Genomic DNA, 25,928 nt, shown 5'->3' with positions numbered 1-25,928 from the left:
CTTCATCTGATTGCACGTACACTATAGGTAATAGGAATAATTTCTAAATACTCTTTGTTTTTTAGTTAGCAGATGGGGTGCGATGCTCCTCTCGCCAGAGAACTACAAATTGCTCATCTGAGCCTAACTCATCTGATCATGAACCTGAGATCTGCAACACTCGCAAGTCTGGAAAGAGAGGGGGACAGGTAAGAATCAACATTTTATGTGTTTGTATAGGCAGGTTTCCATTTTTCTGTATAATTTTTTTCTTCTTTTCTAAATATTCTTCTTTTTTTTTCCTGGCATTTCTCAATGTACACTGATTCCAGCCCCCCCAAAAAACCTATTTGGGTATACAAGTAGTGTGCTTTGGAGCCAAATGCCAAGAATGTGTTCTATGGTTAAGAGTGAAAGGCGTTCTGCTTGCTGGATGGATGTGTCCTCACGGCGTGAGATGCCTGGCGCAAATGAGCCGCGCTGAGAGGTGTAGCATCTTTCATTTTATTTTGTACAATGGAATTTGGTGTAAATAAAAATCTGTGGACGCTGCTTCGTAGCACTTCATACATAGTTTCAAACTAAGGGCGGTATCTGTCGAAATAATAGGATAGTTCTCCCGAAAACACATAGATGCCGCGAGCTTATTGCGGCAATTATGTGTTCGACTTTTTTCAGGTGAAAAAACAGTAATTATCGTGGATTCTTTTTCGGGCCAAATCAGGTCCCGAAAAAAAAACCCCGATAAGTGCCCGCGTCCGGCCGACTTCAGGGGTAGTTAGCCGCTGTAATTTACCGCGGCTAATTGGATACCCCCTTAGTCGCACACAGATATACAAGTATTGCATAACTAATCAGTGCAGCTTCGTAAAGCGGTTTTATAACCTTGTTGTGACTGATACACACATTCTAGCGAGAAAGATGCTTAGAGAGGCGCCGTTTGGTGTGACTGCAGCAATAGTGTATGATGATATACAGTATATGTATAAGGGCCCTTTTTATTAAGCATCTTGCCTTCAAAAATCACGCGGCAACAGCAGTGTCTGCATGATTTTAGTATTGCCACCATTTACTGAAAGCAGCGGAGTATACGGTCCCAGTTATTTCAATTGGAGCTGCTGTCTTCTCTAATTTATCAACCTCAAAAAAGCTGTATTTTCAGGGGGTTACTCCCCCTTACCCCTAACAGCTAGTGCGCTATAGTGTTAGACATTCTGGCTTTATAGGCTACTTCTGCAAAGTTTACGTATAAGGGATCTTTGGATCCCTCCCCGCCAATGTACACTTGCACATGCATGGCACAAAGTAGAGTCCCAACCCAGCAGTGATATCGCAACATGTCACTTTATTGTTTAATCTTTGCCGGGTCTGGTTGTTATCAGAAACCAGTGTCCTGGCAACAGAAGATTGATGACACTGTTATGCCAACGCACGATGCAATGAACGACATATTCTGCGGTTGTTTGACACCGCATGATCTGGTAAACGACTGCATGATATATTGTTCCTCAGCTGCCACCACAAGCTTGGGGTCGTTCATCAAATTGACAGATTAAGCTGTATGTAGGCTCGATCTGTCGATACGATGTACAACCCCACAGGAGTGCGCATGGTCACGCATAGTGGGTAAGCACTGGTCGACGTAGACGATATATCGTCCCGCTGCATCAGATTGAGCAAAATAGTCTCGTGTGTACCCAGCTTAAGACGCATGTTTTCACATTAATTTACTAGTTCAAGGGAATTCAACCTACTGTGGAACTACACATCCCAGCATGCCCTGACACCGTGGAGCTGACAGGGCATGCTGGGATGTGTAGTTCCACAGCAGCTGGGTGCCACAGATTGCCCCCCCCACCCCTGTACTAGTTTACCCTCTACTTTGCCACAATGCTTGTCCTTATCTATATATAGACTTGCCATAATATCCCTTTAATCTGGGTCACACATGAATTACACAGGTGCTGTGGCTGGCTAAATTCAAGCCTGGGTTTCACCTGGTTTTAGCCCCAGAACCTGTGTAAATCATAGGTTTATATCCCTTTAATCCGGGATACCTATCTTAAGAACTGTGGGCTGTCTTCCAATGGCTATCCTAACCCATGCAGGAAGCAGAAGCTCTCTCCTGCATCATAATAAACATGATTTGTCTTGAGCATTATGTCTATTAAAGCAGAGTTATCCTTATATCATATGCAACAATAATAATAATAATTCTATGGGGGCCATTAAATTGTTTTTGCGCACACGATCACCCGTGACTTTAGACAGGGCGATATTCAGTTCTTGTTCTGCCTCTGGGAGCCCATTCCTTATCGTGCTAGCGGAAAATTTGTAAAAAGCCGGGCTTTTCGCACATTTCTGCTTGCCATAATGGGCGCCCGCGGTATGCGCGCCAGAACGGAGCAACTATTGAACTGCTCTGTCGGCACAGGGCGCCCAAAAAAAGAATTGAATTTCCCCCTATGTGCTTTGTAGAGGACACCACCCTGCATACATTTGCATAATAATTGCATAAATAGTAAAAAATATGTACGGATAGTCACTATATGAAGCCTGTAATTGACATGTCCAGGTATTGTAATTGCACAAATCAGTAAGCACATTATATTGCCATTGATCAATACTGTCTATACTGTAAGCTGGCTTTGTTCTGTAACAACCATGCGCCCTATAGAAGGACTACTCCCCACTACAGCGTCATCATATAGCAAAGCTGCTGAAACAGGATTTATATACTGTACTAATTCTTTCAAATCATGATCTTCTTTTTCAGGCATCACCCAACAAAGGCACCGAAAAGAGTCTTTCAAAAAATATTAAATGTGGCCAGAACAGTGGACTAGTTAGTGGAGGTGGTAGCAGGCCTAAGAGAGGCACCAAAGCTGGTACCCAGGGCAGAAGGTGCCCAAAGGTGAGGGTTAACACCCGCCTGTCTGCACGTCAAGTTTCCAAAGTGAGTGATTACGCTCCATATAATGGATTAACGGACGATAGCGGCGATGGAATGGTGCTATCGGACCTAGCGTATCCGGATAAAAGAAGCATATGTGCGGATGCCAGTCCATTTGTGGATGAAGACAGCAACCAGCCTATGCCACTGGGAAGAATCTTTGAAAACGCAGACCTCATGCAGGTGATTTGGAACACAACAATGTGGGGTAGCACCTAATTAAGCACATGAAAAATGCTACGATTGTGTTTTAAGCCAGCTAGCCATGGTTCTGGCATCATTTATATAGGGTGGGCAGAAGTTCACTGGGATGGATGTAGGTACACTTTACGCAATTTCACTAGCGTATATAAAAGTTTACTTTGTATTATGTAAACGTACATAGATTAAGCATTGTGAAGATTTTAAATAGCTTTTTATCTCACTGTGAAGTATGTAAAGCTAAAGGAGAGAGTAGCTTAGAGCATTTAAGCAAATGTCAGTGATGTATGGCAACTTCACGCTAAAATGATCAAATCCTTATTCTGGCTGCTACATTATATTGGAATATCTCTGAATAATTCAAATGGCACTTCTGACTGAAATCATCTGTTGAAGACTCCTAAAGCACACTAGCTGCCATTTGACTGAGTGACCTTTCATAGCAATGCCTGTAACCATGGATACATGAGACTACATAGATTGTTTTCATGGGTACAGGTGTTTTATGGGAAAGGTCACTTCTTTATAACCATCTGTCAGATGTTTTCTGAGATTTCAGTAGGTGATTGCAGACAAAAGTTGTATGCCACGTATTAAGTCATTTCAGGAATAATTATTAATGAATTTAATGAGGCAAAATTATTTTTTTTTTGAGTGTATATTTTCTTTAGTGTAAGTAATTCAGTTAGACGCAACCAGAAGAAAACTCGACCTTTAAAATGCCTTCACCTGTGTTTAAGCAGGGGATTTTTGGTTCCTAAAAAAACAAAAAGTTTGACAACTTATATAAACAAGCAGTGGCAATAATTTTTTTTCTTGTTTTTTATTTACTTTTTTGAACGCTGCAGAAGTATTTTCTAATATAAATGTAAGTATACAAGGAATCAAACAGCCAAGCTAACAAGAATACAGACTTTTGTATTTTACTGCAAAGTATAATGAAACGTGTAGTAAGAAAGGTGATATTATATATGTATAACACACATTTCACAGTGTTCTTATATTTGGAGCAACGATTCATATAACAAAAGCTGATTATACTACTCTCTCTATTTTTTAGCTCTGTCTGGGCCAGTTTGTCAAATTCATATAGGCGCTGTTGGGAGGTACCGTGTCATCTAAAGCTCTGCAGGAAGGGGTATATGTTTAAACCTTACGGGAGTTTCTAAGTCTGTGGAAGATTCTGATCTATTATTTGGGAAGAGAAAACAAATGTACAAAGCGTGATACAGCTGAAATAGGACCTGTGTTTTGTTTTTTTGTTAGAGGAGCCGCGTTCTGCTGGTAATTGGTAATTAGGACTACTTGCTACATGTCTGGAGACAGGTTATACATTTTAGTAACCTCAAAGGCTGTGAAGATTACATCAGGAATGAGGTCTTTTTGAGGAACAGAAAATAAGGGAGCTTAGATCTGATGATCAGAGCCCCTCTTGACACACCACTTGCACCTGTTGGGCCAATTTAGCTGAATGGGAAAGGCGTGAGTAGAAATTCAAGAGATTTACATAAAATGCAGTATCCATAACTCCATAAACAATAAGTGGTCTATTTACTAAGCTTTGTTGGGAGATAAAGTGAACGGTGACAAGGTACCAGCCAATCGGCTCCTAACTGCCATGTCACAGGCTGTGTTTGAAAAATGGCCGTTAGGAGCTGATTGGCTGGTACCTTATCACCGTTCACTTTGTCTCCTAACACAGCTTAGTAAATAGACCCTTTTATTACAGATGTGTCCACATACATCTATCCTCCAGGCTCTACAAGTCGCGTTACACATAATGCATGAGTGTGACTTGATCTTTTTGGGCAATGATATGCGGTATGCCTAGATTCTGTGTGCGACTGCGGCTGTAAACTCTACATTAGTGTCAGCGGCTGTGACACGGTAACGTAGGGTTTCGCATGCAGGTACACCCGCCGTTGTACCTAGTCACGCTACGGCAGGACGCTGCTAGAAGGTCTGTTTAACACGCAGGGTGGCTAGGTGTATGTGGACACATCTGTAGATGGGAAATTTATCCTTGGATCTTAATCTTGTGATGTGGTGGATTGTTCTCTTCCGTACGGTAAATAGAAAGGGAGGAGAAAATCACAAAAGTGCTATACAGTATAGTACAGGCTAAAAATGTCAAGTGTAAAAGTCCATGGGCGATCAAATAATGGCGTCCCAATGTGACTTCTGTACCCCGTAACAGTGGAGGTGGAGACAGATATAGGGGACGGTACTGTAAGAAGCGAATACTTTCTACTTCAGGGTCCATGGGGGGTCCACAGGGTTGACCTTGGGGTTATAGCTGGAACAGGATCCATGGGCACCACACAGTTAAGCTTTTGGCTCCCAGGATGCACTTGGGTCCTCCTCTATACCCCGCCCCCGAGCCACAGGCACCTCAGTGTAAGCTGGTGCCCGGCCGGAGTCGTACACCGCGCAGGGGGGCTGCAGGAGCAGCCCCCAGAAGCTTTTTTATTTATTTATTTATTTTAGTTTCTTTTACTACAGACGGCAGCGAAGGGCTGTCTGTACAGACGCCCACGCTGCCGCTCTGATCCCCGACTGGCGGCGCGACACCAGTACTGATCTGGGGATCGCGGCGGGAGGGCAGAGTCCGTACTAGCCGGACTCTGTCTACCTCTCAGGACTGCTGCCGGAGTCGCCGGGGATGCAGGTGAGCCGCGCGTCGCTGGCTAGCGGCGGCGCGCGGAATGCCTTAAATGCAGTCCTTTAGCCTCCGGTCCTGGGGACAGACCGGAGGCTGCTGGCAGTGGCGGCGGGCCCCCCCCCATAACCCGTGGGACCACTAGACCACCAGGGATAAAGGGGCAAGCGGGAAGCCAGCATCCCTGGGGTTATGGCCAGCCAGGGGAGGAAGCCTTCCCTTTTCAGCGGCTCCTCCCCTCAGCTCAGCGCGCCTTTCAGCTCGGAGTCTGGCGTCGCTGAGCTGCAGATACTCGGCCACTCCTCCTCTGAGGTCTCCAGCGGCCATTTTCTCACAGTGGCAGCGCAGATCTCTCAGGGAGCATGCGGACCGGTCCCACTGTGTACCTCTCCCCTGATTAAGGACAGCGTACACAGCACTATAGCCCTCCCAGACACTGAATCTGGGCAGGTTGATTGTAGTGTAAAGGTGCAGTGAGTATTACTTCTGCATGGTATGTGACTTTTGCTAGTGCTGCCTGTCTGTGCTTATTTTCCGCTTACTGTCAGCTTATACCTATCCCTTTACTTTTCCTACAAGCCCTACAGGTGTGTGGGGGAGGGGCGTTTCTACTGACCTCACTTATATAGATCACGTATTTGTGAGGTCCGTCACATACAGTTGTGTGCTACTCAGTGCCATATTGTGGGCTGTTGTTCAGCACACCGGTGAGTGCGTTTTACTGCTACCCTGGTGCCAGATATATAATATATTCTGTCATGTCAGACGAGGAGGTTGAGCGCTCAGTGGCTCCGATGTTGGCCTCCTGCGGACGCTGTTCTGCAGGAGTGGATAGGGAGGATTTGTCACAGGAGGGTCTGTGTAGTCGGTGCCAGGTGGCTCCTGGCCCATCCAGACCTTCTCTGACACAGGAACCACCGTGGGTGATGTTTTCTCAAGTGCTGTTGTCTATTGCGGACCGTCTGTCGTCCCGACTGCTCTCCCTACTAGGGCGTTACCCCAGCCGACCATTCCCCGGGTGTCCCGCAGTTATTGCGGAGTCCTCCTGGGTCTCAGTCGGTGGGTCCCTATGCGGGGTTGCCTATGTATATACAGGCTTCCCCTGTGCCGCAGCAGCCTGTGGTACCTTTTCAGGCCCCTATGGTGACTCCTCCACCCTGGGTGGATGTGCTCTCCAACTCAGTACAAAATTTGGCGGCCGCTTCCTCGGTTTTTCAGTCAATGTTGCAGACTGACATGCCTTCTAGGGTTTCAAAACGCTCACTCATGGCACGGGCTGCTCAGGTATCGGACTCAGAGGGTTCCTCAGATGATTGGGAGGTCCCTGATGACACTGACTCGGACGCCTCGGTCCAGGAAATGGATACCAAGTCGTCCATTAATGTGCGAGCACTGGTTAGGGCAGTGCGAGCTATTCTTCTTATAGAGGATGAGGCACCGGTTCCTAAGTCGAAGTTTCCTAGTTTCAAAAAAACTAGGGTGGCTTCTGCGGTGTTTCCCCTGTCGGATCAGTTGACGGATCATATGGCGGTAGCTTGGCAGGCGCCCAGTAAGAGATTCCTTCCTCAGAAGCGGTTGGCTTCTAATTATCCCTTCCCTGAGGCACATTGTAAAAAATGGGAAACTCCACCGGCGGTGGATTCCCATGTCACCCGTTTAACTCGGGGCGCTACTTTACCATTACCGTCGATATCCTCGCTGAAGGATCCCACGGACAGGAAAGTTGAGACTTGTTTAAAGTCTATTTACTCCCTCTCCGGGGCGGTGGCCCGACCGTCCATGGCCATCTCCTGGGTGGCCAAGGCCATTGAGGGGTGGGCCAATGCATTGGAAGATACCTTCTCGGATGACGCTCCGGATGTCCAGCGGGCGTTGTTGGGACAGATGAGGGACGCTGCTTCTTACATTGGAGAAGCTTCTTTAGATGCTAGTCTGCTGACTTCGCGGGTATCGGCTGCAGCGGTGTCTGCCCGCCGATCCTTATGGTTGCGGTCCTGGAGAGCGGACTCTGATTCAAAGAAGGGCCTGGAGGCCTTACCTTTCAATGGGGAATTACTATTTGGTCCGGACTTGGACAAAATTGTGGATACCCTGGCTAAATCCAAGTCAGCCTTCCTCCCTTCGGCGGCACTGCCTGCTAAGGTTCGGAGTTCGGCTTTTCGTTCCTTTCGGGTTCAGGGGAAGGCGAAAGGTCAGTCCTTCCCGAGACAATCTGCGAGTAAGACTGCCTCTAAGCCCAAGAAGCAAGCCTGGAGTGCACGGCGCCCTTCTTCCAAGCAGGAAGATAAACCTGCGGCCTGATGGGATGGGCCTCCCTCTGGGGGACCTCAGAGTGGGAGGCCGACTTCTTCTATTTGCCCAGTGCTGGCACAATACCACCACGGATGCCTGGGTTCGAGAAGTGGTCTCCCAGGGGTACGCCCTGTCTTTTCGGTACAGACCACCCCACCAGTTTTTCTGCACGAGTCCTTCTCAGGACAAGACCAAGGTGTTACGGATTCAGGAGGCTATAGAGTCCTTGCTGAAAGCAGGGGTCATTGTTCCCGTTCCTCAATCACAACGAGGGACGGGGTATTATTCGTCTCTGTTTCTGGTGCAGAAACCCAATGGTTCTCATCGCCCTATCCTCAACTTGAAGTCTCTGAACAAATTCCTCAGGGTTCCCAAGTTCAGGATGGAGACGTTACGTTCCATCATTCTGGCGATGGAACCGGGGGATTACATGGTGTCCCTGGATATCCAGGACGCCTACCTCCATGTTCCGATAGCACCTTCGCACCAGCGGTATCTGAGGTTCGCTATCCTTCAACACCACTATCAGTTCCGGGCGCTACCCTTTGGTCTCTCCACGGCGCCGAGGGTGTTCACGAAGATTATGGCGGTCATGGCCGCACATCTTCGGAACCATGTACGGTTGCTGCCGTATCTGGACGACCTCCTGTTGCTGGCGAGCTCCCCAGAGGTACTGCTTCAACATCTCCACCTGACGATCGCTTGCCTGCAAGCACACGGGTGGTTGATAAATTGGAAAAAGTCCTCCCTGATTCCATCACAGCGGATGGTTCATTTGGGAGCCCTGCTGGATTCGCGTCAGCAAAGGATCTTCCTGACTCCGGAGAAGGTCGCCTCCCTACAGCTGCGGATACACAGTTGCCTGAGCAGTTGCCGCCTGTCGGTCCATTCGGCTATGAGAGTTCTGGGGTCCATGGTGTTGACATTCGACATGGTGGAATTTGCCCAGTTCCATTCCCGGCCCCTGCAGGGGCTGATTCTATCGGAATGGAACGGGTTACCTCACCGGATCCGCTCTCAGGTGCTGGTGTTGTCTCCGGACGTTCGGCAATCTTTGGCTTGGTGGCTTCAGACAGCTCATCTGGTCGAGGGGCGCCCCTTTTGGATCCCGGACTGGGTCCTGCTCACGACGGATGCCAGTCTCCGGGGTTGGGGGGCAGTGACCGGCTCATTGTCTCTCCAGGGTCGTTGGTCTGCGGAAGAAACTCTTCTTCCCATCAACATTCTGGAACTGAGGGCTGTATACAGGGCCCTGCAGTCGTCCGGCCCCGCTCTTCACGGAAGGGCGGTACAGGTGCAGTCCGACAACGCCACCACGGTGGCGTATATCAACCACCAAGGAGGAACTCGCAGTCGGGCAGCGATGACGGAGGTGTCTCGCATCCTGACTTGGGCGGAGGGTCACATTCCAGCGATCTCGGCGGTCTTCATCCCCGGAGTCCTCAATTGGGAAGCGGACTTCCTCAGCCGTCACGACGTGCATCCCGGGGAATGGTCGCTTCACCCAGAGGTGTTTCAGCTACTCGTGGACAGGTGGGGACTGCCGGAGCTGGACTTGATGGCCTCCCGTCACAATCACAAGTTGCCCGTTTACGGGTCAAGGACAAGAGACGCAGGCACAAGTCTGGTGGACGCGCTGTCGGTGCAATGGACGTTTCACCGGGCGTATCTGTTTCCTCCGATATCCCTACTTCCTCGGGTTCTGCGGAAATTCAAGCAGGACGGCGGCACGCTAGTGCTGGTAGCTCCGGCGTGGCCCAGACGTCCTTGGTACTCCGATCTCAGGAGCCACTCCATCGACGCTCCGTACCTTCTTCCTCAGCGTCGGGACCTGTTGTCTCAAGGGCCCTGTCTTTACCCGGATCTTGGTCAGCTGTCTTTGACGGCGTGGCTCTTGAGACAGCCGTCTTGAGGTCTCGGGGCTTCTCCAGTTCGGTTATTGGTACCATGCTCAGGGCACGCAAGCCTGCTTCAGCACGGATTTATCACAGGGTGTGGCACACTTACTTTCAGTGGTGTGAGTCCAGAAATTATGATCCTCAGGTGTTCCGAGTTTCTAGGGTCTTGGAATTTCTTCAATCAGGATTGGACCTCGGCTTACGCCTTGCATCTCTGAAGGTTCAGGTTTCCGCCTTGTCTGTGTGGTTTCAACGGCGGATTGCAATGCTGCCGGACGTTCACACCTTTTTCCAAGGTGTTCTCAGGATCCAGCCTCCCTTTGTGGCTCCTTGGGACTTGGCGGTGGTTCTACGGGTCCTGCAGGGTCCTCCGTTTGAGCCTCTTGAGTCGGTGGAGCTCAAGTGGCTGACATTTAAGACCGTTTTTCTCCTGGCAATTGCTTCGGCCAGGAGGGTGTCTGAATTGGGGGCGCTTTCCTGTCGCCCTCCTTTCCTGATTTTTCACCAGGATAGAGCGGTGCTCCGCACTCGTCCTGAGTTTTTGCCCAAAGTGGTCTCGAAGTTCCACATTGATCAGGAACTTGTTGTGCCAGCTTTTCAGTCCCCTGATATTTCAGCTGGTGAGACTTCCTTAGATGTGGTCCGGGCGCTTAGAATCTATGTGGACCGGACGGCTTCGGTTAGGAAGTCTGATTCCTTGTTTATCCTCTTTGGTTTTCACAAGAGGGGTTGGCCTGCCAACAAACAAACGTTAGCCCGTTGGCTTCGTTCCGTTATTTGTGAGGCTTATGCACTGGAGGGTTTACCTGTGCCAGCCTCTGTTAAGGCTCATTCCACTCGTTCTGTGGGTCCCTCTTGGGCTGCTAGACGTGGCGCTTCTGCTGCTCAGCTGTGTAAGGCGGCCACTTGGTCTTCTATTCAAACGTTTTTGAGGTTCTATGCGTTTGACACCTTCGCCTCTCAGGATGCATCCTTTGGGCGCCGGGTGCTCCTTTCAGCACAGGAGCGTCCCCGTCCTTAGTTGAACTGCTTTGGGACATCCCCAAGGTCAACCCTGTGGACCCTGAAGTAGAAAACAAGAGATATGGTAAGAACTTACCTTTGTTATCTCTGTTTCTACGAAGTTCTTAGGGTCCACAGGGCGCCCGCCCTGACGCACCTGGCTTCAAATGGGCTGTGTGGCTGGTCACCGGTTTTCCGTCTCCCATTGCTGTGAGTATGGTTTCTTGTGTGTTCCAGTCTTCCTTCTCTCTCTTCCATATTCTCCTCCGGCCTAGGCTGCTTACCAACTGAGGTGCCTGTGGCTCGGGGGCGGGGTATAGAGGAGGACCCAAGTGCATCCTGGGAGCTAAAAGCTTAACTGTGTGGTGCCCATGGATCCTGTTCCAGCTATAACCCCAAGGTCAACCCTGTGGACCCTATGGACTTCGTAGAAACAGAGATAACAAAGGTAAGTTCTTACCATATCTCTTGTTTTTGAATCGGCTTAGAATCACCATTGGGAGTGTTTTCTTTAGGGATTCTCCAATTGGTTATATCACAATGGAGTGCCTTGATTGGATATTCATATGGATAGATTAATGAATTTCATAGTGTATTATCATAAAAACAGTTTTTTATTTATAATTTATACATAGATATATCAATAAAGCACAGGAACAGTGTGTTCCCAAAAGTTTCAATGCAATTGCTGAAATGGGCGTTAGATAGACCTTAATGGGTCTGCACGCTCCAGACCCTTCTTTCCCAGTAACCAGTCTGGTTTTAGGACCCTCGCCACCTAATTACAAAGTCCAGGGGTACTTGGAGGCCACAGTCTCAGTTTGCTTTATGGTCTCCTGTACGGTCTTTAGATATAAATGAGCGCATTACCGTTTCCTATTGTAGGAAATCTCCATTTTCCTGCGCACCTCTATGGTCACACAGTGCCTTCACCCGATCGTCCTGGCGGCCCCCCTCGCACATCGCTCCAAAATGTATCCCCCACCCCCTTGGTCTGTAAATGTTGAGAACATGTCTCTGTTAGGACACTTCCCTTCATACTGTATACTGTCCTGTAAACAATCAATTACCCTGAGCCTGTTACTGTCTTCTGGCCTGTGTGTTGCTTGCTTTATTTAGTGTTAGGCAGGTTCTGTGCTTTCTTTTTTTTTGGATAAGAGGTTATGAATAGTTTTTACGTGGTTTGTCCAGGGGCTCTTCTCTCTGCACTTCTTTATGGTGGTGTTATGAGTAGGGGTTCACTTTGTGCTCCTGGGGGGTATTCACGACATTCCAGATGCAATATTTCATTGTGACTGGAATGCTGTTTTGTCACGTCTAGATCTAAGATGGTGCCATTTATGTACACGGTACGCATAAAGCATCAGGATAAATCCCCCCATGACATCACACACCAACCTGAGCGCTGTGAGCATGTGGTAGGGAATATAGATTGTAAGCTCCACTGGGGCAGGGACGGATGTGACTGGCCAATATTCTCTGTAAAGCGCTGCGGAATATGTGCGCGCTATATAAATAACTTAATAAATATTCCACCTGATTTTACAGGAGTGTGCGGATTTGCAGGCTAATATGGCAAAGTCTATGGAGGAGCAAATGCTATAGTCGTTTGATGGGAAGAGTTAGATGGATTGCGGTTGCTCACTGGTTACGGGGGAGATCCTAAAGAGGACAGGTGGAGAGACAGTCGGCTTCTACGCTATTAACCAATCGGCTTCTATCTATCATTTATCGTCTCTAAAATAATAGTTAGAAGCTGATTGGTTGCTACTGGCAACTTCTCCACTTATCCTCTGTAGATAGAAAGTCAAATCTTCCTTTAAATGTCTAATCCGCAATTAGCAATGGAAGTGTAGAAAAAGATTTCATTTTGTGTGCGAGTCTGTAAATGACCTAATTGTTTCCACGCTGCTCATTTTCCACAGCGGCCGCCAGTCTGCCGACACTAGATGCGGATTAATTGTGGAGGAGCTGTGCCCAGAGACGGTGATGTTGGCATGCACCATGAAATGTGCTTGGCGGCCAAGTTGGCGTGCTTAGCACATAAAGAATCATTGTGGGTCTCCTATCTCACTGCCATCAAGAAGGACTTGGAGCTATTACGCTGTCAAAAGATCTTTCAGTCAGCTTCTCGTTGGCAGTCTGAGTTTAGTATTGTTGCTATTTTGCTGCATTTGAGCCTGGTTAACGTTCCCTAATTAGTTGGTAGGTGTAATTGGTCTTTTAGTAGAGCCATTTAATTAGAGAATTCAAAATAGTATTGTGCTCTGGCTGCAGTCCCGTCATCCTCTTCTGCCTGGCTAGAAGTGTTGTCCTTCTCCTTGTCACCTTCGGGATGCGGTCATAATCTCGACCGCTGGGGTTCCGCCAGAATCCCGACCAACGGAATCCTGAAGGGAAGTACCGGGGTTAGAGTTAGGCACTAAGAGGAAGGGATAGGTTTGGGGTGCGGGGAGGTTAGGGTTTAAGCACTAGCAGGGGAGGTCAGGTTCAGGCACCAGGGAGGGATAGGGTAGGGAGAGGGAGAGAGTTAGTATATGGGCCGACAGGTATCGGTATCCTAACCCTGTCGGGATTCTGACCACCGGGATCCTGTACCCAACCCGTCACCTTCATGTGTAATTCTCAGCAGCTAATGACCTTTGTGTCATACTCCGCTCTGCTATTTTCAGGGAGACATAGGTGGGGATGTATCAAGCAGTGTAAAAAGTAGAGAAGTGGCGAAATTGCCCAAATCAACCAATCGGCTTCTCCCTATCATTTTATAGAAATATCGCTGCCTACTGCTTGCTTGACCTCCCGTTATTGTGCATAAGACCCTCACACTGGAATATCTTCCTTGAGTAGCGGCACATTATTCACCCGGAACTGCTTGGGGGTCTTATCCCCCACGGATTCTCAACAAGGGACCACCTGCGTTAATTCCGGTCATTCCACGGGTAAATGGGACCCGACCCCTTTTAATTACAGTGTGTGTGTGTATATATATATATATATACACACACACACACACACACACACACGGCTAGCATGCTATAGAGTTAATGACCATTTCTCCCATAATCTCATCACTTCTCTCCTTGTCACCTAGGACTTTCCACCCGTCGCGACCTCCTGCGCTTCCATGAGCAGAAGAGAACTGAGAAACCTTCACTTTAGGGCAAAAGAGGAGGACGATGACGATGATGATGAATTGAATAATGAAGATTTTACTTAAGTAAGAAGCCAATTCATGTAAAGGGCCAACAAGCCAAAAGTACAATATGAAAAGGCCTAGTGAGACACTGGAACCTATTTAGATGCTGACCGGTTTTGTTAGACAGGTTGTAATCTCCGTAACGCACTGCTGTGGTCTTGACCACTAGTATAATCCACTGACTGTACAACGAGGCTACAGACACCGTCTGCACTGGGCGCCAGGTATCCACTCACGTTTTTTAATAAAATCCATTGAATGTGGCCTCAGACTGTACCCGACCATGAGAGGCCATCATGATTTAAGCTTATTATCCACATGGCAGTTAACCATCTTTTGTTGTCGTCCACATTAGGCTCCAAAAAGCTCCCAGCAGTGTCCTTGAATTCTGTTGTATTTAAACACAAACAAAATTGTCCCTTGACAAAAAAAAAAAAATTATACAGCTTCGCCAATCAAGTACTGGACTTCCCTTAGTCCAAAAATTGGCTGGGGCAAAGGGTATAGTATAAAAACCAACTAAGATTGCAGTGAGCATCTTACTCTGAAATTTTTACTATTATTTTGGTTTTGTTTCTTTAGTATTTTTAATTGTTACAGTACAAAAGCAAAATTTTGGACAGCGGTGGAGAGTAAAACTGCATTGGGCATAAAATAGATTCCAGGAGAACGTGCACAAAGGAGGCTATATACAGGGTTTTCGGAGAAGTCTGGAGACGGGACAGGCACGCTTTGGGATCTCAAACTTGTTGCAGTGGAGAAACAAGTTGATGAAGTGGTTTTATGGAAGTTCTCACAGTAGAGTGTTTTCCTCCAGAGGGTGCTGCAAAGGTTGCTTGCGAAAGTTCACCTCCAGCCAACAGCTTTTTACTAAGTTGAACATAATAGAGAACAGGAATGGCAACTATATTTCGACATCTAAGGATGTAAAGTTATAATCCACAAAAATATGCCTGAGGTTTTTAAATCCATATTGAATAATTTGCCTCCAAACTGTAATCAACACTAGAGATTGGAGTGCCAGATATTCATGCTCTGGGTTTTCCGAAAATAGAATTGTCCAGGTCTGCAAAAGAATGGGCGTGGTCACTTAAAAATGGGGCGTATTTTCACACTGAACATTCCTATCCATATGCACCTTAACCCCAGTAGTACCCCCAGTATGGAGTTGTGGTCCCTCTTATGCAGGCCCATAGTAGTGCCCTTTATACAGTATCCCCAGTAGTGGTCCCCCCAAATGCAGTGCACCATGTAGTGTTCCCCCTTATGTAGTGCCCCCAGTAGCAGTCCCCACAATGCAGTGTGCCCAGTAGCGGTATCCACTTATGCAGTGCCCTTTATATGGTGCCCCCAGTAGTAGCCCCCCCCCCAGTAGAGGTCCTCCCAGTAGTAGCCACCCCCCTCCCCCGTTGTGCAGATAGGTTAAAAAAAATATATATGTGTATGGAAGTCCGGCTCTTGCAGTGGGTGCTGCTGCAGTCAATGAGAGTCTATCTGACTCTCATTGGCTGCTGTTTAACACACGCATCGCCGCCAGCGCTGGCGGCGATGCGTGTGTTATGCACAGCTTGAGCCCGCCTCCTGGTGCTATTGGGCAAGCGCTCAGGGGGAGGGAACGGGCTCAGGTGTGCAGCACAAGACCGGCGCAGGGAAGCCTAGCGCCGGTCCTGTGTAAATGTGTAGCGCCGACCGCACTCACTGCGGTCGGCGCTACACTTGTGGCTAACTAAGGCGGGCCGGACCGTGGCCGGAGGCGCCCCCCACGGCGCCCAGGGCACGCACCCTGCTCGACCCCCCCCCCTAGTTACGCCACTGTTTTATACAAGCTGGGATACCCGGCGTTGCTTGAGTTGAAGGCTGGTCCCGAAGTACATCTGCAGCCTTCATTTTTTTTACATTGACCTTACCTATAACCAGGATAAACATGCAAATAGTAGTAAATGACAGTGCAGGCAGGCGCATTCTCATACAGTTTGGAATGGGGTATATCAGGATCAGACTGACTTACAGAGCAGAAATCAGTATAGCTTTCAGAATCACTGAAGAACAGAAGGGGTGATTCAGCTGCGATATCTGTAATATGGTAATGCAGCAGGAGGCGTTATGCCTCCTGTAGGATTACTGATCTGAGCTGCATTCAAGGACACAGCATCAGATCATTTGCGATCCCCTCGGCCGCTGAGTGACGATAGGGTCACGTAAGCCGGCCGCTGCAGATGAGTAAAAGAGGCCAGGAAATTTCCGTCAGCCGACGGAGATCCTAGCCTCCACCTCGACAGCCCCCTCCCCAAAAGCAGAGATGCGCCTCCGTTTTGGGACATGAAGACCATCGCCGCCCCCTCCTTGGCCAAAAATCGGACTGCTTTGCGGATTTGCAGAGCAGTACTGCGCATGCACAGTATGGGTCAATCTGAATGTATTGAGTGCTGAGCTGCTCATGAGCCTGCCAGAGTGTGACTGTGTATATGAAGCCAGCCCCTGAACCTGTGTAATTTAAGAGTGTCCCGGTTTTATGGGATTGTGTAACCCTGACTAAGGCCCTCATTCAGAGCCGTTCGCTATTTGCGTGCGTTCGTTCAAAAATAAGGGTTGGCTATGCAAATGATCCGTTCGCACATTGCTGATCTGAGCTGCATTCAAGGACACAGCATCAGATCATTTGCGATCCCCTCGGCCGCTGAGTGACGATAGGGTCTAAGTCTGAACGAGCGAACAAAACATACGCTCGTTTATTTGATAAAAACGCCCCCTGGCCGCTCGCACCATACGTCATGTCCGCTATTTATTAGATTAATCGAGTACATCGAACAGGATATGAACTGCTCGCTATTCTTGTGGTTGGTTTTTTCAACCGCTATTTTGCGAGCAGTTCTGAGTTAAAAAAAACCAAGTGACGTGGTCATTGACGCTGCTGTATTAATTATGCACACCCATAAAACGCCCGTTTTGACCTTTAAGCACGCCTGCGATCGGATCTCCACTCCCCGTTTTCAAGCACCTTCCCCTGTTACCACCCACATACGCCTCATTCTGTCACTCAAAATAGCAGGCACTCGCTATATTGCGTACAAATGATTTTCGGCCGCACTGACTGGTTCGCGCATGCGTACTAAAAACCGTACGCATGCGCAGATGTGCGAACATCGCTCGGAACGAGCGTACTGCCGCTAGCGAGTGGCTCTGAATGAGGGCCTAAGTTCAAACCTAGGCAAAACCTAATCCTGTCAAACTACACCACCCTGCCAATTTTGGTGGAGCTAGGTACAAAACTCTGGCCTAGCATAAAGGACAAACACTCTCCCTCTGCCCTTCTCTGCGCACCAGGTCCTGTGCAACTTGTCTTGTACTGAGCGTTTTTTTTTCGTCCAAAATTATGCCTTATGGGGGGCATCCACTAGACGATTTTATCCCTGTCCAACCTCTAAATGATTTTCCCTTGAAGTTTCCCTTGAAATATGATCTTCCACTCTGAACAATTTGCAAAAGATCGAACGATAAACTATGTTGTTTCAATCTGTGATTGAGAGCTTTCAGCTATAGTGGGCAGATAGTGGTTCATCGTTTGATCGTTCAGCGTGAACGATGTGTAAACGATTTGTAAGCAATCAAATGAAATTGACCTGTATGTTCAGTCGATGGAGGAGACGATCAAACGACCAGCGGGAGCGCGCATCGTACATCGTTAGAAACAATTACTGCACGATTTGCAACCGATGTTTGAACGATTATCAACCGATTTTATCATTATCGTTCAACTTTATTGTCTAGTGGATACCCCCCTTTAGTCGCAATCTGATGAGACAAACCGCTTCAGGAGGCTGCACTGATTTTGATATGCGACACTTGTATTTTTGTGTGCGACTGAATCTGTGGGCCTGATTCAGAGCTGGACGCTATTTGCGGACGGTCGTTCCAAAAAAGGGGCCGGCTATTTAAATTGAGCGCTCGCTCTTTGCGGTTTGTTGACTCCTCTATGTCTGAGCGAACGAAAAATGCGCTCGCTATTTTGTAAAGACGCCCCTTTGCCGTTCGCATCACACGTCATCTCCGGTATTTATTAGATTAATCGGGTACATCGAAAGGCATCTGAACTGCTCGCAGTGCTTGTGGTAGGTTTTTCTTACCGCTGTCACTGAGAGCAGTTCAGGCTAAAAGACAACCAAGTGACGTGGTCGATGACACGCCTTTACTAATTATGCACTCCCATTAAAAGCCCTTTTGACCGTTTGGCACGTCTGCGTTCGGATCTCCACTCCCCCGTTTTCAAGCACCTTCCCCTGTTACCACCCACAAATGGTACATTCTGTCAATCAATTAGCAGCCCCTGGCTGTTTTGCGAGTGCGCGATTTCCGACCGCAATGACTGGTATGCGCATTACGACCCATACGCATGCGCAGTTGTGCAAAGATCGCTCAGAGCGAATGAGCGGCTGCTTACGAGCGGCTCTGAATCAGGCCCTGAATCTGCATACAAAGTGCTACAATGCCACAGCTTTTTTTTTTTTTCACAGCAAGTTCAGTCAGACTCAGTCGCACGCAGATATACAAGCGCCGGGTATCGTATTAATCATTGCAGAATCTAGCACCGCATGGTGTATTTGAGGCTATACGTATGAGGACTCCTCTGTATTTAGATGATGACCCCCTAGCCGAGGTCAAGCAACGTCCCGTTACTACGTAGACTTTTAGGACTGCCGACTGTAGGGAAGACACAGGGAGACATAACAAAGGATTAGGTACGTGGGGTGACTTCTATTAAATACTAATCTACATCCCAAGCAGCCCATCTACTGTCAAGTAGTACTGTACCATATGTGTGTAAGGAGAAACGTCTCATACCCCTTTAACCACTTAACTATTGAATTCTTTTTCCAAAAACCGCTCCAAAATTGTCGGTTTCTTTTATGATTGAATTAGGTCAAGAACATAATTTTAAACTCATCCATCACTATTTTATTTGAAGAAAAAAAATTTTGTTTTTAAAACCCAGTATACCATAAAAATAGCAATTTTTATGTTATACTGTAGTGATGGCCATTGACAGCTGTACCATTAATGGTTCAACCATCGTTAGAAGCCATCAATTGTTTAGCGATTGGGCAAGATCTGCGTCGATGTTCCCGAAACATCGATTGATGGCTACCATCGATGGTGCACCGTTTATGGTCGCCAGCAATGGCAGACCACTTTCAGTCAGACCATCGATGTTTGCAAACCATCGATGGTTGGTTGACATCCCTAAACAGAGACTCTGCGATATCTATCGAATAAATATATATATATATAATATATGCACAGATTTTCTTACTATATTTATATTTTGCCCGATCACTGTGGCCAGCAGTGATCGGGACACATGGGGACTTGGGGAGGTGGAGCTGAGGCCGGAAAGGAGTGGGAGGGGCTGCCGGGGGACATAGCGGCAGCGGCGGCTACCAGAGCTGCCGCTGCTGCTTCTCTCACACAGTGATCACACTGATCACTGTGATTCGGAGCCGCAGCGGGAGGGTGTCCCGCTAGCGGCCCGGCTACATAGCAGCAGCGGCGGCTACCAGAGCCGCCGCTACTGCCTATTGCTGAAATGGTCACATTTGGGTCACAGCAGCCGCAGCGGCTACATGAGCCGTGGCTGCTGCTTCTAGGGGGGTGCCGCCCAGGCTGATCACTGTGGCCAGCAGTGATCGGGACACAAAGGAGGGGGAGCCGCAGGTGTAGAGGAACCAGCAGGTCCCTCTGAGATGGGCGGCTGCTGGAAGTTAACTTCCAGCAGCCGCCCACTGTGTGTTTCTGTCTGGTCGTATCAGATACGACCATGTCAGGGAAAGCCCAGTCTGGTATGGTCGTATCTGATACGAGTGTGCCAGGCAAGTGGTTAAACTGCGGTGCTGACCCAGGATATTCCAGAGTCGTCGCCGTTCACACAGGAGCCGGGTCTTCAGTGACCCTGCTCTTGCGGTGTTGATGATGTCACCTCCAAACGCCACTGAAGCTGGACAATCTGGCCGCAAGCGGCATGATCCGGGTTTTCGTGACCCGGATCACGCCGTTTACACTGCAGGGTGGCACAGGAACGACCCGTGGCCAACCCTGCAAAGTACCCAATTTGCATCCCCGGGTCCTTGGACCCGGATGGATCCATTTACACCTACAAAAATCCCGGGTTGATGCGCATCAACCTGGGATTTTTAGGTCGGTGTATCTTGCAACTAGGGTGTAAGGAAGACACCTACTGCTATTAACATCAAGGTTCCTACACCACCCGTGTAATAAGGGAGACGTAGGCACATTGTGTCACACGAAAAGGGGGGCATGGAGTCGGGATGCCGACTGTTTAAATGCCGACAGTCGGCATCCCGACTGTCTAATCCTGGCAAGGGTCTAATGACAGGCTCCGAAATCCCGACACCTATCACTTTAGCTACGCCGGGATCCCGACGCCTGGCATCCCGATCGAAGGTAAGCCGGGCGTAGACAGTCCCGGGGGGATCAGGTTAGGGGCTCCTGGAGGGGACTTAGGGTTAGGCACAGTGGGGGGTTAAGTGTTAAAATGCAAAAGAGTTGATAAGTACATTTTGAATTTTAAATGTAGTTATTTAAAGTTTTACTTATCCTTTTACTCATGCAGTGTTTTTGTTTTTGTTGTAGGAATTGTCACATTTTTCTCGCAGTCGGAACTGGATGGACCTGCTACCTGCTGTTTAATAATATAAGGGAAATAGTAAACCAGAGTTCTTTTATTTGCATCAGAACCAAGAAGAGATGAGCAGAGGACATCCACTAAACTGTCCCATAACCTTTCATTCTGCAGTTGGAATTGGGGGTCCCCAGGCTCTAACTGTCCTGCCCCAAACGTTATGAAAAAGTATAGCGCAAACTAGTGAAAACCATACATTGGTGATTTGCCCATATGTGGGAGTACTATTAATAAACTCCAAAGATTTTCCCCTTCCAGGTTATAAGGCAGCGGGGAGGGGGAAGGACCCAGACACAGTGATGTGTTATTTATATTAAATTGTCTGTGTATATTATGTTGATTTTTTTTTTTTTTATATGTAACATAGGGGCAATTTATAGATGAAATTCTCCATAAATAAAATGGGAAACGGTAGAATGCGATTTTATATGGTTGGGGATCAGTTGGACAAGCCCGCAGGTGTAGCAGGCTGCGTACGTCTGGTTCAGTGGGGGGAAGTGAATGGAGTTTTCTTACCATGTTTTAGTGTGTACATAGTGTAACGTCGCTCATCACTGTTGTTTTAGCAAAGCTACATCCAGAAAAACATGTATATAAATGGCAAAACCTGTTTTCTAGCATTAGCTGAAGCATTCTTATCAGTGCATTGTAGCAGCTTACATTTGAACTGTATTCTTTTGCCATCTACCTGATATTAGCACCACAGTCTAATTCAGCTACACTAACTAGTTGCAGAAACAGCTGTACCTGCCCTCTTGTACTATTCAGCAGGAACTAGTAAGTGTTCTCAATGAAATAATGCCTGAATTAAAATACAAGTTGGTCAAATTAGAAACGGCATTTTGCAAAAGCCTGCGTCTCGGACATGGACACGGTAAAGGATTAATGACGCGATCAGCCCTACATATTGACAGCAGGTAGCATAAGGGCTAGCATGCATTGTTAGCAACCTTTATAAGCCCTGTAGGGCGGCTTAAAGACCAAACGTCGCCACTCTCAGCACGTGCCTGGCTGAAATGTTATCTTTTGTGTAAAGGCGAGAAATATATTCTCCCTCATAGTGAGCATCTTAAAAATCCCCGGCCCAGTTTTGCTCCACTCAAATTGAAATATTTTTCTTATTAAACCTATTTCTATGAACTCATCCCTAATTCCAATTAGCCTGGCAGAACAATGCGGGTCAGTGTTTTTCCATGTATGATTTAGGTGCCTTATACAGTAATATATATATATATAATATATATTTACCATACTATCCCTTTATACCGGGACAATCCTGAATTACACAGGTTCTATGGCCGGTTGACGGCAAACCTGAATTTAGCCTGCTTTTAGTCAGCCGCAGAACCTGTGTAATTCATGAGCGTCTCGGTACAAAGGGATAGTATGGTAAGCCTACTTATGTCATATACTGTCATAAAGTACACTAGAAAACATGACAGCAATTTTTTATCTTGGCTTGTTTAGGACATTACAGATGATTACTCCTTGTCCAGCTGTTTTGTGACAGCCAGTAGATCTGTAATATTGTATTGTTATGCAGTTGTCTTAATATATACTCACTGTTGCTAATGTTGCATTTTATGTTGGACAGAGGCTGGTAACTATATATACTTATGTATAATGCACCTGTTTTTATTTAATTTTTGGCGACAACCAAAGCACGTTATCAAAATATAGTTATCCAAGGAGGAAAAAATAGATGTAAAAAAAGCATTTAATCTCTTCCAGGCTGCCACAGTGACTTATGTAAGAAAAACAAATGTAATTGGATTGCTGCTTTAAAATACAAATTGATCCAATATGAAAAGATGTCTTGCAACATGTAACATCCATAAGTATATACACCAAACATGCTGTAAAGGGAATTATTTTATTCAACATTATATGTGCTCGTCCAGTCCAGTCGAGTGCATGGTATTTTTCATGCCATTTCCCGTGTAGACACTGCGGGGTATATTTACGAAAGTGCGTGTTTTATAAGTGGAGATGTTGCCCATAGCAACCAATAACGTTCTAGCTATTATCTTCTAGGTGCTAGTTAAATGTTAAGTAGAATCTGATTGGTTGCTATGGGCAACATCTCTACTTCTAAAAACTCTCACTTTAGTAAATATACCACTGAGCGCATGTCTGTAGTGTTAATCAGTAGGCTTACAGACAACAAGTTTGATGTGCATAAAAGGAAAAAAAATGTAGCTTTGTTATACATTTACTTACATATAAGTTCATAAGTGTTTATGGTACTAGTAACTTCAATATATGATTATAATGTATCTGGCATTTAGGGTTAATTGGTCCTTTAAGAAGTATATTGGGGATAAGCCCCCTTTGTCTACAGTATGCCGCTGTTGGTGAATTACACCATATATTAATTAAGCCGCCCCTTTAAGCTGTATTTGAGGCCCTTAAGCTGCTGTGGAACTATAGGAACAGCCTTTTCCTGGCAAGGCATGCTGAGACTTGTAGTTCCATAACCGCTAGCGATTGACTAAGCCTGTCGTGTTTCCACTGCAAAAGGTTCTGTCTCCGAGTTTGTGCCTCATGGAGTAATTGTATATATTCTGAGTAGTATTAAACTACACTTTTGTTGTCACAGTATAATAGTCAGTAATATATATTTTTAGACATTACTATTATTATAAGTGTGAAGTTAATGTCTTTCAATACTATATACAGTATGTGCTTTTTATATTTTGAATTGTACAAAAGATTAAATGATCGATTATACTTAATGCAGATCTCAGCCGTCCAAATAAAAGTTACAGTGGAATAAATATTGTGTTGAGTTTTGACAACGTTGAAGAATATCGAAGAAAACTATTCAGTTTTTTTATTTGTAGAACTTTTATGAAAAAACCATCTACCCACTGGCATTAATGCTGGGTACACACTATGCAATATGTCAATTACATCGGCACAGCCGATGCAGATATATTGGTGCTTCTGGCTGTGTGTACGGGCAACCTGGCGACTTCCCATAAACTGGCTGCAGGGACCACCGACACGGACATCTCAACTGGGTGGACAAATTTAAATGCTTTCCCAGTCGTGATGTCAGCGCAGACCTATTGAGTGGCAGATTGGTTAGCCAGTACACACTAACCACTCTGCCTGCAGATTCCTTGGTTGGCGGACAAGTCACCCATGTGTATAGCCAGCTTAACATTCACACTGTTACTGTTCATGACATGGATATATCCAATGGTCTCAAACCCTCACCTGTTGGAGCCTGTAGTCAGTAGCGGTTTTTGGACACTATGGGACGAATTCAATTAGCAGCGAAAAGCGCAATGATTTTGCCTGTTTGGGCGCGATGATTTCGGCATGCGCATCACCGCTTTTCACCCATAATTTCAAAATAGGCGGAAATGTGGATAGGCGAATGTAGTGAATAGTGAAAAAGGACAGCGCATTTTGGGGAAATCAGTCTGTACTCAAAAAAAAAAAAAAAAGCCTCACTGACCCTGGGCATCAATATAGCAGAGTATTAATAGCCCTAATAAAAGTATTAATGATCTTGTATTGACTCAAAGGACTGTTATATGCATATTTGCATAAGTGTGGAAAAATGTTATAAAGCAATGTTTTTTGAGAAAAATAAGTACTGTAGTTAAATTTGGGGTACATGTAAATGGATACTAGTATATTGTGGCGTCTCTCTAAAGTGAAGATTTAAAAAAAGTCTTAAAAATACACATGCTGCAGTCTCCTGCAATCCTAAAGACACCTGTCTCAACCTTATAGCCCCCCAAAATACCAGGCCCATTACTTTTTACCCCTTTTCCAACATTTTTTTTTTTTTTTTTTCATTTTTGCCCCAAAAAGGACTTGATTTTAGGTTGTTTTTAATTTTTATTTTTTTTGCCTTATTAGTCATTGGGGGGTGGTGTGTCCAAAGGCTTCTGAATGAAATGCCCACGTTTGTACCCCAAAATAGAGATTTTGCACCTATATTTCGCCTGCCTCTGGGTGGAGAAACTTATTCGCCTGTTTTTGACTATGGAGCGAAAAATGCCCTGGAACAGAATAGGATGCAAATCGCTAAAAACTTTTCGCCGATCGATGCTTTTCACCTCTAATTGAATTCGGCCCTATGCTGCGTTTACCTGCCATCACTGAGCGCAAGCTGGGTTATGGTGTCTTTCATTGACTACCGACCATAGGTGTAAGCACTGGTTACACTTTATGAAGCTGGATGTGTTTTAAGGCCAAAACACAACTGTATGTCTGACTCCTCTGTGTTTAGGCGTCACATTCACTCAGATAACCACAGAAGGGGGGGGGGTATGCGGGTATAGTTATGGGCAGAGACTTCTGATTCTCAGACAGCATGTTTGAATCAGAAGCTGTTTGCAGCTCAAATAATCAGCTGATTATCCCTGAGACAGGCGGAATGGACCAGCCCCAATGACATTTTATGGCACAAATAATCGAATACTGGTTGATGTGAGGGTAATGTATTAATAACTGTGACGGACACACGTTACATGCATGTCAGTATGTGCTTTAACAGTTCTTTGAATCTACATATAAACTATCTCCTTATTTATACCACTTTGCCAATCTTTGTAAAAATTGGCTGTATTTTACAGTAGCTTGAGGAGGCGGCATTTGGGGGAAGAGCTCTATATTGGGTGCACTTAGGGGAGGGGGCCAAATCTTGGGCAGAGGAAAATAAAATAAATGGGTGATGGGGGCTATTAAATTTGTAGCAGAATCCGCAATGTCTGATGGCAACTTGCTGAGGACCAGCCCATTAAGGTTAGTGCATATCCGTATGATGTCACTGCACAGATATTGATGTCAAAATACTAGTGTCAATGGTTTATTTTCGGGTCAATTATTTTGGACCTCTGGTAACAAAAAGGATGACTCTAACTGTAAACCTAGTTACTATTACAATGGCCCAACTTTACAGAGACAAGTATATTCTGTACCATGCTGTATCATTAATATAGTTTTAAGGCTGGAATGTTTAGAGAAATGTGTTTTTCCAGCACAGCAGATACAGAGTGACTGGCAGATTACAAGACTTGAATAGGTTATGACCT

General features: G+C 46.4%; 1 protein-coding gene across 1 annotated transcript in view; it reads left to right on the top strand.

The window, feature by feature from the left end:
• The window catches only part of CUNH1orf174 (chromosome unknown C1orf174 homolog), a 28,959-nt gene extending 5,308 nt beyond the window's left edge, over window positions 1–23,651 (top strand). Inside the window, exons 2-5 of the mRNA XM_088461853.1 lie at window positions 66–188; window positions 2,756–3,115; window positions 14,076–14,201; window positions 20,826–23,651. Of these exons, the coding sequence (XP_088317979.1) occupies window positions 66–188; window positions 2,756–3,115; window positions 14,076–14,201 (609 nt within the window). The 3' untranslated portion in view covers window positions 20,826–23,651. The remainder of the gene's footprint in view (window positions 1–65; window positions 189–2,755; window positions 3,116–14,075; window positions 14,202–20,825) is intronic.
• Window positions 23,652–25,928: the final 2,277 nt, after the last annotated feature.

The sequence above is a fragment of the Taudactylus pleione genome, unplaced genomic scaffold (genome assembly GCF_031769625.1).
Source record: "Taudactylus pleione unplaced genomic scaffold, aTauple2 ptg001115l, whole genome shotgun sequence".
NCBI classification, from domain to species: Eukaryota; Metazoa; Chordata; class Amphibia; order Anura; family Myobatrachidae; genus Taudactylus; species Taudactylus pleione.
Note: the sequence above shows the minus strand (reverse complement) of the source record. Positions and strands in the feature narration are given on the sequence as shown.